We start from the raw sequence: 14,745 nt of genomic DNA, 5'->3' as shown, positions 1-14,745 counted from the left end.
GGTACAACAATCGGTTCTGGGACAATTAATTACTATCTGGACATCAACCCAAAGCTAAAAACCCTATGTTTAAAAACTCTATGGAAAATAACCCCCATGTAAAAAAAACCCGGATATCAACCCTCGTATAATAAATATTAAATATAACGTCCTTGACACAGCTAATAAGTAATGGATACAAAATTTATTTGATAAAATAACAATTTTACAAAAATTATATATGTGTGTATATATTATAGAGATATAGAGAGGGAGAAATGTTTTTACCTATATTTAAAATATGTATTTAAATCTAACAGAAATGATTTTTAAATTTCTTAGAGCATAATATATTTTATGAAATAATTTTTTGTATCAACATTTGCTATTGTTTGTTTGTTCAGGGAAATTTTTATTTTTATATTACGGAGGTTGAATTTCAGGGGAAGGTATTTTCCATCGGGTTATTCCGGTATTCCGGTTATTAAGTCCGGGGGGGTGTCCTGTTACACTAACAATCTACACCTGTATATTGCTGCGCTACGGCTTTATTTTGGATACAAAGTAGTTATGTGATAAAAAACCAAACCTTTCGAATATCTTTAAACTTATTAGTGTTACATATTATTAAATCTGACGTTATGTAAATAATTCATTTGATATCAGCTTTTTTATGTGACAAAATAACATTTTCCTTTGAAATGGCTTTATTGTTTTTTGGCACTGTTTTTATAGTCACGGCATTTTCCGCACGACATTTTTTGAATCGTTACGAAAATATTTATACTATTACATTATAATTCGAAACATAAAAGTGACATTGTTGTTCAGTCCTCACAAGTTGACGTATTTTGTAAAGCACATGTACTTATTAGAATAAAACATATATTTTAGGATGCGAAAATGTCTCTATATTTCGGACAATATTTGGAAAATCAAAGGAGTGGAGAGCATAGCGGGAACGGGTTCACTTGACCATTCCAATATGTCATTAGAATCAGGCGTTCTTAACTAAAGAGTCGCGATACAAAATGAGGTCGGTCGGCATATTGAATGGGTTGGGAAATAGTTTCAGTAACTAATAACAATAATACTTACCATACGATATGTTACAAATGTATAAAAATATTCTTAAAAAGTTTCCGAGTCACCGCGTCACGAAAATAGCGGTTTATCGGTTTTCAGAATTCGCTAAACTAATGTGGTACCTACTTAACTATACATTATTGTATTTTTTACGTTTCTGGCAGTACTGTCAGGTTGCGTTTATGATAGGTATATTGTAGCTCTCGCGAACCTCGTAGTCCTTTCATCCGGGCTCCGGGTTCGTTTCCTGATGAGGTCAGAATATGTTAAAGTATGTGATTATTTAAATTACTACATTACTGTTTCACTACACTACTGTCATTGAGCCGCATTACCAGTTGCAGCGCTAAAATAATAGATATTTTTATTTCACTAGGTAATTAAATTAATTATGATTATGTCATAACAATTAAGGAACTAGGTACATACAAATTCAAAATATCATGAAAATACGGCGACGAAGCACTTTAATTAAATTTTAATAAAACTACGAAGTTTTATTTGCATTTTCTTTAAATTACGCAAAACAATTAGGTACCAACATTAGTAAAAAAACCGATAGTATTTTTACAATAACATTCATGTGTGAATCAATAACTCTATGTCACTATGTATATCAAAAACAACCGCAAAACAGATTACAGTCTGAAGGTGACCTAAAGTGTAACCTAACTAATAACACTAAAAAATATTCAAAGCTAACGTTCATATTAATAATATTTAATGATGTTATCAATGTAAATAGGTACCTACAGTCCTACAAACTTATCTGAAAAACGATCAAAAATGGAACCACAAAATACCATAATATGGACGCCATTTTGAAAACGTCATTCGAATGTCAGATTCTGTCCAGTTGCGAGTCTTGATTGGGTAGTTTTCGACTATGGCTCTCCCATCCATTCTTCAGATAAGTTTGTAGTCTGTACTGAATGTCGTATTATTAAAAAGTGTTTTATTTCTTTAAAAACATAACCAATCTGTATCCCTGTAGTAAATCAAATATTGCTAACGATCGATGAGCTAGATTATTTTCCTCATTCATAAATATTAAATAATTGTTTATTTTTTGGTTTGTTCTACAATCGGGTCTGATCTTGGTCACTCCACTCCCTGAAATGATTTCACTTCAATATGACGTACTTACATGAAATTTCCATATACGATGTTCAAAAAACGACCCACGGTTTCAGAAGCGAGCGTTTTGTTATCCTGTTTGTTATCCTGACATACACTAAATTAATAGTGTAAAATGAATGTAAAATAAAAGTTTAACATATCAGTGATGTTAAAAATGCACCTTACTTATTTTTTTACAACGTTTTTCTTAACTCGTATTCTTATTTGTCTTGCAATCGATTTTTAACTAACTTCCCGAGTAGCTAGTCATTTTAAACTTTTAGAATATATCAGAACACGATGCCAATGCATTTTTTTAATACTTTTAGCCATCTTTAAGTAGAATTGAATTCATTTTCAGTTAATTCTGTTTTGTATGAAAAGTTATTTCGACACCATTACTGGTTGCTAGGACTCTGGGGTCCTAGCAACTAAATTATTAATATATACGTGTGTTGCCATGGAAATCAATATGACATGTCAAGTACAATTTTTTTTGATCGTTTAAGCTAGTCAAGTTTATATGGTTCAACGGAATAAAAACGTTGTATATAAAAAGTTATTTTTATCTTGTAATTATTTAATGTCAGTTGTTTCCACCACATACGCATCTCTTCAATTATCGATATATTGTTTTATGAAACTTTAAAATTGTCAATAAAATATCATGATAATACCGGTAGTGCCTTGGGCGATTAAAGTTTGGATGACAGTTTCAGGCCTCTAGTAGTTACGTCATAGAAGTGTTCACGGATGTACTTACGTAAATATAGCATGTATTAAAGACAAACTAGCACCGGTTTGCGGATGTTATTAGTGTTATTACGAACATATCTATTTGAATGAATTCGAGAGTACGTGATATGACAATACAATCCCAAGCTGATTTAAATCACATATTATAGTTTTTTTCTCACAATGGACGACAACATCAAATTAAATTAAATAATCAATGGAACTATTCATTTTGTATTATTGCTATATTGCTGAAAACTCAATGTGTTCGCTATAGTTTTCCCAGGGATATATTGGCACTTGCGTAATATTATAATGCAGTACCATTTGATTCAATGATTTATTATGTTGCCATACAGTAGCGGCTAACTGCCGTAGAGGCACGTATCTAGGAATACTCTAATACATATATATTTATACATGTAGTCAAACAACAGCAATATAATAATATACAATAACGTTATAAACCGAAATGAAATTAATGGTGTCAGGGAGGTTTGTGTCTTGAAGAAAACGTCAACACACCCAGTATTATTAGTATGGTTGTATCCACAGGACTAGACGAGACATGAGGCTTTCAGGGGGAACAGCAGCGATTTTGAAAAGATCAACAGTATGGAACCAATAGGTTGATTAAGTGGCTGAGATCCATTACTCGTAAAATCTATAATACAGCCTCAACTCTGTGGATACCGACATGATCTTCTTAGGATCGGATGGGCTACTGTCAGCAAATGATTTTAATTGGTTTTATGAAGCTAAACCAACATGTCCGTTTACGTATACACAATCCATTTATCTCCCATACAGTCAATGAAATTATTTTTTCCTATGTAACTTTAATTAAAATAATATATTCATACCATTGTGACCGTCATATCCGAAATCTTGTGCATAAGTGGTTCTCCAATCTGTAAAAAGAAAATATATTATTAGTTATATATTACATAATACCTTCAAAACCCCCACATCCGCTTGCATTATAACAGTGCTGCTTTACGGTAGCAAGTCATTTCACCTTATAAGGCACGGAGTAAACGTATATTGAGCTTACATGCAGCGGATACTGGATTTGCAGTGAATTACTTTAAAAGTAACAAGGATAATAATTTCGTGAGCTGATAATGCAGGCTCTCGAGGTGATGTTGTCCTTGACTCGGTCACGTGTACGAATGCCTCGAAAGTCCCTCAACATTGACTGAGTTTTATTTAAGTCAAACGGATTTTGGCGGTCTTTAAGGCCGCTAAATATTACACACGTGATATAATATATGAGTTACGGAATACTGGGAGACTAGTGAGCAACAGGGATTCTTGGAGGTGCCGCATGGTATCTAATCTATAGCGTAAGGAAACCATAAACCACCACCACCGTATTTGGGTCATTATCCAAGGCTCTGATACAACTGGCCCAAGATTGGGAGATGGACTGCAATTTCGTCACAAATTTTCGATAGAAGACTGCAACGAAAGAATATAACTTCAGATGATAGAAATAAATAGAATCCCGATAAGCTATATTCAATGCGCTACATTTTGATGCAGGCTATTGAATATGTGAGTGTCCTACGAAAATGAAACACGCATTATGCACGTGCAATAGTGTGTGTAATACACCAATATAAAATGAGCGCCAAAACCAATTTGGCCAAAACATACACCGAGCAGTTGTCAGTGTTAGACGTATGACGTATTCTTGACACGTGTTTAAGTTTATCCCGGGTTCTTCCTTGCTCGCTTACCTGCTACTCCTTGCCCGTTCGATATTTCAGTTCCCATTATTTGTGACTTCCCTGATTAAAATCGAATTCCTAACTATTAAACTTCTTTGAAAACCACTATCAACTAATGGATGGTGAGACAAAGCCATTAAAAATTCAAATTACTACCATTTTAGCAGCTAATCAGGTAAACTCATTACAATGTAATTTTTACATAAAACAGTATGTTTATTGAAAAAATACGATAATATTTCAATTGAACATGAATGATTTATGGTAAAACGTTTCAAGGTTGTGTTGTAAATTACCATCAAATGCAAGACGATATAGACTCATTTCGTATCATTATGCAGTAATATTGTAATCGTTGTTATCCACGTGTATCACAAATATTGGTAAGCTATTAGAAATGACTGGGTAGGTACCTACATGAAATAATAAAATATTAGTATCTATGTTGAAATTTAAAAAAATAGTTTTTACCGAATTTCATTTAAAAAGGAATTAAGATACCTAATATCAGATAGTTAAAATTTTCTATACCTACTAAGATATTATTAAATTTGCTCACTGAATCTAAACGTATGATTATTATGTTGGAATTTGTCAAAACGAGATCAGCATAGGGAGGTACATTTAAAATGTAAAACAATGATAAACAAAAATGGCCTCGACTACGGACCTGAAAAAAAATTATCACGTAATAACTTAATTAAAAAATTCTCGAGTAATCAATGAATCAATCTAGAATTAGAAACATATTAAAAATGAATAAAATTAAAATTTAAGTACCAACTGTAAATATAGTTTACAGTTAAAGTTTACAGTTAGCTACCACAGCCTACTTACTTACAACAAACTAGTGGAGAAGGGTGGAGGTAGGCTGTTAAGATACAAATGCAAATAGTGACACTAAGCTTTGTCAGTCATTATATTTATTTGTTTTCATTGAACTAAGACTACAGTGTTTAGATAGTGTTTGTTAGTTTTTAAAATTCAATTAGAGTGAAATTAGACCCTACCTTATCTATGCCAGTAGATAATAGTCAAAAAATATTCGTTTATCTATAAAATTTCTAAAATTATGCTATTAAAACTTACATAATATTTTAGATATTTTATAGATAGAAGAATATTTTTATGGTTTCGTATAGGCAGGACTTAATGAATTAAAAAAAACTAACCAACAACATCTGTAATATAATAATATATTTATTCTTAATTTAACAAAAACAAATAAGTATGACTGAAAAAGTGTGCATTATTTTTTTCGGATCGCCCATAGCATACCTAAACTATCATGGTTTAGTTTATGCGGCGTTTAACTGATTATTAAAAACTAACCAGCACCGTCTGAAAGTTGTAAATTGTATTATGAGTTCAATGAAAACAAATAAATATTACTGAAAAAGTTTAATGTGCACTTTAATGTGTATTGTATTGGGAAAAAATATTCTGCTTAATTTATTAGGTAGGTATCCTTTAAAATGTCATATGGATGCAATCTCAAATTCATGTTTACCACTGTTTTTCATGTTTACCAATGTTTTTCATTGGGACTACATATATTACGCTTTTAGGCATAAAGCCCATTGACGCAGCGAGTGCGGCGCTCGCGCAAAATTTCTACAAGTGGCGCGTAAATCAACGAAAATACAACGTAATCAAATACGCCAGCGCCCACTGGATTTCACGACGCATTATACGCGCCCGCCGCATGAATCATCGTTTTTTCGCGAATCACCGCTTCTCGGCGATACGAATGAAAGAAAATACAATGGAGTCCATTCATTGAACACGGCTACCAAAATTACGCTGCTCGAGGCGTCGTCGATCGACGGGCGAAAAGCAATTATTTAATAACAGAGAATCATTGTTTAATTTTATTGCGTGTCAAGTTTATCGCTGGTTGAATAATGTCGTCGTAAATATTAATTACAAGCCCCGAAATAATATAATATTTTTATTGCTTTGTTATGAGAGGCGCTGTAATAAAAATTATTTTGTGCTGCTTGGGCCGCTTATTACATAGGTGAAGAGTAATGCTCGGCACGAGACGTGTGATTATGGTTATGAATAAGCACTGCATACGCGGACTTCGCTCGCTCGACGCGTTCTATGGGCACCATCGCTTAGGGTTGTAGGTATAAGGATTAGGGACATAAGTATAAAAGATTAAATACGGCTCGGGGGAGACGATCGGGCTATCAATGTCACAGCAGAGATTTCACCGGAAACCACCTGACCAGTGATGTGACCTCAATCTGGGTTACATCACTGACAGGATGAAGGAAACTGTATTGTTTATATATGTAATTATATAAAATTGTACCTAGCCAAAGCCTACAAAGGCCAAAATTACAACTGAGACGAAGGAGATAGAGGGCAGAGCCCTGGAGCTCCAAATTTATGTATAAGGCTATACACAGAAGAAGAAGAAGTATAAGGATTGGCTACGTTAAGGGGACACGTCCCCGATCTTTCCTCAATAGAATTCACCAATGCTTATATTAGATAATATTAAATGAATAGTTGGAATTAATTAGTACTTCCACCATAACAAGTTACAGGATACAGAATACTTTAAAATGAATTACGATCTTTATCTATGCAAATAGAATAATAATGATCACAGCTACAACACTAGGCAACTCATTCATTGTCTCGATATATTTTTTCTATTATCTATCTGAATAAAGGTAGGCAAGTACTTGAAAACATGTTTGCAATTTTTTATCATCGGATAACAGACAGGTGTCAGTTTTAAAATCGCGACGACATTCTTTGACAATGCAGAGAAACAGAACATTTCAAACTGTGGGACGCGCCCGCTTAATGTGTTCACTGTGTCAAAATATACCAGAACGTTGGAGCGGAGCTCGGAGTAGGAGCACGGAGCAGGAGCGCGGAGCAGTGGAGCAATGGAGTTTTACCCGGAGTAGGAGCGGAGCTTGAACACCGAAAATGTGTAGTGCTCCACTGCTCCGGACGTTTTTCTTTATTGCAGACACTTTGCAACACTTGAATTATTTGAAATACGGCATCACTGCCGAGTGATAAAAATAATCTCACCTACTTATTTTTATAATGTTTTAACATTTGAATACATATTAAAACTTTTTACACGGAGCGCAGCAACTCAAAAAAGAGGTCCGCTCTAACCTCTGAAATATACGAATCCTATTTTAGAGCAAAACCGCCGACCTAATTTTTTTTGTATGCAAGAGAAAAAATATCGCTTTTCTGCGAATCCTCGATGGAACTAACTAAGAATTTACACAATGATAAAAACCTGACTATATCCTAAAGGACTGCTTCAAAACATTAATAAAACCATTATAGGTAGGTACTCATATTCAGTGACGATTTTCAATGAATCAGATGAGATGATCGCTTCATCAGGAAATACCACAATCTTCCATCGTAAAAATCTTGTTAACATAACTTATTATTATTTCTGTATTTTCACACTCAATGGCGGTTTTTATAGCATACGTACCTATATGATTATTTATCAGGGGGACATTCAGACCTGTCAGAGTTTCAGGTTTCTACGTACCTACCTAAAACCACCATTGTAATATGTTGTGTGTACACTATAAGTGGAGAATATTTTTTATGGCGTAACATGTAATTTTCTCATTTTTGCATCTTAAAAGAAGTACATACACTTTATGTTACCATTGTGATTTTTTCCTCAATGCATGTTTATATTTTATTGGGCGAATGATTAGCAAATATTCTTCGTAAAACAACTCTTAATAATAATATAATCTCCACCCTGTGGAGACCCATAAACTCCTAAGAGAGAAAATAGTAATAATTGTCTTTATAATGTAAAAAATGAGGAGCTTATAGTTAAAAAGTTTAATAAATACTGCACCATGTAAGCTGTGGGCACTTAATCAAAATAAGAAACAAAAATTAAACAGTGCAGAGTATGACTTGATAATCGTTGTTCTACAAGTCTACAAGTAGGTATACAAGGATGTAGAATATATATTATACAGTAGGTATGTACACAATATTTATTGTATTAATTTCAGAAAAAAAAGTAGGTAGGTATGTTTATTACAGACAGTACGCTAAAAAATCCAGTACTTTTATTATATATGTAACAGGCGTTCATAAATGTTGTCGTGTTGTTTATCCTAGTAAATAAAATTGATAGGTACGTCTATTTGTGATTTTTTTTAGACCAGTGTTTAGACTATCTCCATAACACTATCTTCTTCTTTTAGTGCTATATCCGTAATCGAACGTCGGCGATTTCGGCCATTCTCTCCCTGTCCATCGCAGCTCTAGAGTCTAAATAATAAGGATGGAGTGCTGAAATTTTTGAGCCAAGACGTTCTTCTTATACCAGGGCCTCGCTTATCGGAGATTATCCATTTAATGGTAAGATGATATCCCTCGGGATGCCGTATGACGTGGCCAAAGTATGCAAACTTTATTGTTTTTATTTATTTGATTAAAAGTATGTCTTTTTCACCTTCGTCACCTCGTCATTTATTACTTTGGTACGGAGTATGCGTCTGTACACCCACAAGTCGAAATATTCAAGATTCCTGAACGTCCAAGCCTTCACTCCATATAATAGGACTGAAAAGCCATAGCATCTAACCATTCTCATTTTGAGTCCCAGGATATCACAATAGCATAGAATATTAATTATTTTGTATTGAGTCTTTAAACCCACATGAGATCTGGACCGTCTCACAAAGATGTTTTTTACGAGAAATTATGTTGGCCACTTGCTCAACCGATTCCAAATAACATGTGAATTTTGCCAGATCCGGGATTCAAGCCCGAGACTCACCACGCCATAAGCCGACACGTTATCGCCCGGCCATGGCGGGTAGCCATTTTAACTTAATAATGGCAATAACTCTGGTCAACTATATCGGTTCGGATGTTGATATATTCCACCTACGTGAGGGTGAGGTAGGTGAGGAATGTTTTATGAATAACATTATTAAAATAGTGTCTACTTAGCTCATTCGGTGTAGGTACATACTTCCATGTACGTTTACGTTATAATTACTTATTGTATTTACACTTTATACTGTTTTTCTAATAAGTACTACATAATAGGTATATTTCTTTGTTTTTACACTCACTATTTATTTGTTTTTAAATGTCATATTGTGAATGTATTATATTTTTAATCTGTAAAGTTTATTATATGGAAATAAATAAATATTAACTCAAAAACTACTTGACCAATACCCATTCGCTGCGGACCTTTTAATTAATATTTAATTACCATATTTAAATAGCATGCTAATTATATCTAAAGGCCACCTGCTGGGCAACGCACCAGTTGCGTTGGACGCAGTGAATGGGTGAAACGGACGCAGTGAAACCTACATAGACTACATGATTGGTACTAATTCAATAATTTCACTTTGAAGGTAAGAACAAACTTCTTGATAATAACGCATTGCAACAAAGTAGTCAGATAGTAGAAATCGAGTGATGGGACGGGGTGTGGACAGTGGAGCGCGCACTTACAATATAATATTATTATAAATTATGTTAATCAGTAAAATGCTGAAGATTAAATAAAATTCAATATATTATATTATCACGTACGCTTTGACTGTTCCTGCCAGTGGCGAAGGGTGACTTTTGGAAAGAGGTAAGTAGGCTGTGGAGACCTGACAAAAAGAGCATACTTGTCAGTATACTTACGAGAAGTAAGAAGATAATACGATATTACTACAAATAAATAGGTACACACTAATCACAACGATACACTAATTCAATGAAACTTCAAAAACTCACTGATGGCATAAAATTGAGCGATGAGTTTAAATTACTACAATACAAACACATCAAAAATCATTAGATAAAATTTCTTTTTAATTTAAAGACAGTCTATATTTATTAACATGCAATTGAACGCAATAGAAATTATTATTTTTGTAATTATCTAATTATTATTTTTTTTGGACAAAGTGTCGAAATTCGATAGACTGACTGAGGTTACGTGACGTTATGTCCATACGAAAAAAGTTTAACAATTCCTTGACAAATAATCGAAATTTATTTACGTCAAGACAAATGGCGGGCTGTGGTATATATATTTTTTAAACATTTGTAGATTGTTTTGTAATAATAATACATTCTTACATATACGACATATGTCATTGGCAAATAAAATTATTTTTATAAAATATAAAATAATCAAGTGAATATATAAATATGTCAATATGCAATTAAAAAATATTTTTCTTAAGAAGGTACGCTTTCAATAATCGCCTAGTATGGAGTCTTCGCCACTGGTTCCTACTCACCTACTTATTGTTTACCTCCATATAACAGACACACTACGCCACTCAGTGGCGAAGGGTGGAGGTAGGCTGTTAAGATCCGCCATAAAAAGAGCACATTAAACTTTGTCAGACATACATATTTGTTTTCATTGAAATAAGACTACAATTTACAGATAGTGTTGGTTAGTTTTTAAAATTCAATTAAACCCTGAGAAACCAAGCCATAATAGATAATAGTCAAAAAATACACGTGTATCTATAAAATATCTAAAATTATGCAATTAAATCATACATAACTTTGAATATTTTATAAATAGAATAATATTTTTTATTTATTATAGTTTGGTTTAGGCAGGGCTTAATGAATTAAAAAAAATAACCAACAATATGTGTAATATGTATTTTTAATCCAACGAAAACAAATAACTATGAATGAAAAAGTGTGCACAATTTTGGCGTATTGCCCAAATTAGACCAAAACTATTATGGTTTCGTTTAGGCAGGGTTTAATTGATTTTTAAAAACTTACTAACACCATCTGTAAATTGTAGTCTTAGTTCAATAAAAACAAATATATATGACTAAAAAAGTTTAGTGTGCACTATTTATAGCGAATCTTAACAGCCTACCTCCACCCTTCGCCACTGAGTCGCCACTGCTGTAAAGACTGTAGGTACACATAATTCGGTATAATATCCGATATACTTTAAACAGAGAAAAATAGACTAAGGCAAAATACTTCCGAGAAAATTATAGTGCAGCTATATCATTTAATGGAGTCTAGATAAAATTTAATATTCACAACAATAATCCTCTGACTACTTTTCCATTTCTTGGAAATATGATAGGTACATACATCAGCACGTAAATTAAACAGAACACGCCAATTCGAACCAATAAGAAGTGAAATATTGTCTATTGTTTTTTCTGCTTGCTTGGTATATTTAGTGAAAAAATGTATGTATCGCATAAAAAGATAATTGTTTTGCTAGATGTGCTAATTTGAGACGTATTAGGTAAATAGGTACAAAGTTGTTTTTTACGAACTTTTTCACAAAGTATATTGAACTCATTCCTTAAATTATTGTTAGATTGGTTGCCTGATAACGGCGCAAAAAACATCTTGCCAGTCGGCCCCAAATTAAATTATTCTCTTTTCGCGTCGTCCTGACCCTATAATAATTAATATGAGTCTTGCTCTCCTCCAGCGTCCGCCCCCATCCAGGCTACGTTTGGAATCTATACAGAAACTTTTAAAACATTTTTGAATTTGGAACTCGTCGGTCTATCGGGATTTCTTCCAGTGTCCCGCCAGATTAATCTGTCCCTGATTATGTACCTATCAATTACTAATGACGGATAAAGTCACATAATATATTGTTAATATACGTTCATAGAATATTTAAAATTATTCAGTGTAAAAAAATCAACACACTTTGGCAAGCAGATTCATGGTAGGTAACCAACTGAACCATGCGAATATTGCTAGATGCGGAGATACACCTAGAGCTGGGTTTCGGGAATTATTCTCGAGAAATTTTCGAGATTTTCCATCCCGAATCTCTAAATTAAATTTTTCAACATTTCGGGAAATCCCGGATCTCGAGAATCTTATCTCGGGATTCGGGATTTCTTTATTATCAAATATTAATTGAAAAAACGATTTTCTATATGAAAAAAGGAGACAGAAAATACAAAAGTTCAAAGACTGATCGGGGCATTTAACACAATTAAGCCAACGTCCAGTTGTCCAACGTCCAAAGTGAGCGCAATTTTTGCAAACGCAGCGATTGACAGTCTGTGTTTTTTGAAATTCTATTTTCCAAGTAATGTTTTTAAATATATTTGTTTTCCGACTTCTATTTTATTTGTCTTCTAACATAAATAAAAAATAATATCATATTTTTTGGAATTTGTCGGTTTTTACACTGATTTTAGGATTTTTACAGGTTTTTTTTAAAATTTCCCGATATCTCGAGAATTCACGAGAATTCTTTTCTGGAAATCCTGAATCTCGAGAATTTAAAATTTCATCATATCGGGAAATCCCGAATCTCGAGATTGAGATTTTCTCGGGAAATACCCAACTCTAGATACACCTATTATAAAAAACCAATATATTATAATACTATTGTATTGACAAGATTGCGACAATTGAAAATCTAAACAGAAATTAATGTCGAAACGGTTAACGTAAATCAGTCCATTTTTATCTCCAATCGAATCATAAATAAAGTTCATTGAACAGGCTGTGACACTTTTTTCAAATTAATTATTTATCCGGGTCACAACCGGTCCTTGGTACAAAAAACTTACACGTAGGTATACCATATATATGTATATTATGTATTATTTATATATATTAAGGGTATAAAATTGTTATATACCCTATTTAGAGAAATAACACAAACAAAAAAGTATCTACGGATATATTATAATCAATACAAATATAATTATATAAGTTCAACAATATCTCGAATGACAGATCACTGATCAAACCGCATTAACGAAACGTAGAAGTAGAGATACCTACTAAAAAACCTTGAGCCTGATGCATAGTATATCGCGAATACATAAACGCTATTTCGGCGTTGATCGGATGTTTGACGGATAACGACTGTTGTTCGCTACTTGCGAGTATTCACACAAACAAAAACCAAATGCTTTTTGGTTTTAAGCAAGCTTTTGTAATAATATCTATAATATTGATTAAACACGATTATGTTTTATAAGTACTTTAAAGTAATACCTTTTTTTTGGTATTTAATCAATATAATCATTTGATTTATATACCTATGTAAATTTAAGAAAAAAAACAAGAAAACTGCAATTTTTCATAACAAATTTACACTCATCCAACATGACAACTTAATTATATTTTAATAACACACACATGTATAACAATAATTTGTCAAGCTAAAGAGATTTTTAAAAATACAATACAATCAGTTTATTATGAATAAATAGTGAGAACTAAGTGTTACCTTTAGCTTTGAATTACTATTAAATAATACTTATCTTTGCTAACCACTCCTCTTTTGCTAATGTATGTAATAAAAGTCTATTTTTTGCGAGATTTCAGCTGACTTGATAGGCATATAAATTATATAGGACACGTCTATTTTAAAGTCCCAAAGCTATTGCGATTCAAATATTAAGATTGGCTACTAAATTGTACCAATATATGTAGGGAATCGTATATCGTCACTTGTGTATGATTATTTCAGGGGTCGGTAAATCGTGGTTAGCGAGTTACATGTGCCTCTTTGGTAGGTGAAATACTTGAAAAAAATAATTACTTACTTATATAAATATTTTGGTTCTTGTCGGTTTACAGGAAGCCAGCGGCAAACATATTTTGAAAATAGCCGATATACTGGATTATTTGTTTGGTTAGGTTAGGTTTTCATTCTTGAATTCATGAATTTTGCCGAAATTGGCTATGAAAATTAGCGCGGTTCCCACCTGGTTTCCTGTAAACCGACTTGTACCAATATTTTATAAGTTTGCTGATCACTCGGTTAAGTTATTAGTACTTAATCTACTGTAAAATTTAAATTATTAATAAATTGATACACCTTTTTACAAATAGGTATTTACATTTTATAGATACCAAAAGGTAACACCCGTAACTATGAATCCTGCACACTCCAGTGTACGCCATTCTTAACCAGAATTTTAGAAAGTTCTTCCTCTGATGTGGCTTATCCTCCGCCTGAAAATCTATAGAGACGCGACATGTGGGCGAGTAAATAGATGTTAGTAGCAAAGTGTACACTACATACATTATAGATATCTAGTTTTTCTCAAATTATTTTTTATTTATA

At 32.8% G+C, this 14,745-nt stretch overlaps 1 protein-coding gene across 1 annotated transcript in view; it reads right to left on the bottom strand.

Annotated features, from left to right (window-relative positions):
* LOC147079067 (carbonic anhydrase 7-like) overlaps positions 1 to 14,745 on the bottom strand; it is a 111,491-nt gene that overhangs the window by 18,804 nt on the left and 77,942 nt on the right. Inside the window, exon 2 of the mRNA XM_085953110.1 lies at positions 3,783 to 3,830. Within this exon, the coding sequence (XP_085809236.1) occupies positions 3,783 to 3,830 (48 nt within the window). The remainder of the gene's footprint in view (positions 1 to 3,782; positions 3,831 to 14,745) is intronic.

Source organism: Rhyacophila brunnea, unplaced genomic scaffold, assembly GCF_057557595.1.
Source record: "Rhyacophila brunnea isolate RB1 unplaced genomic scaffold, BYU_Rbru_1.0 scaffold_10, whole genome shotgun sequence".
NCBI classification, from domain to species: Eukaryota; Metazoa; Arthropoda; class Insecta; order Trichoptera; family Rhyacophilidae; genus Rhyacophila; species Rhyacophila brunnea.
Note: the sequence above shows the minus strand (reverse complement) of the source record. Positions and strands in the feature narration are given on the sequence as shown.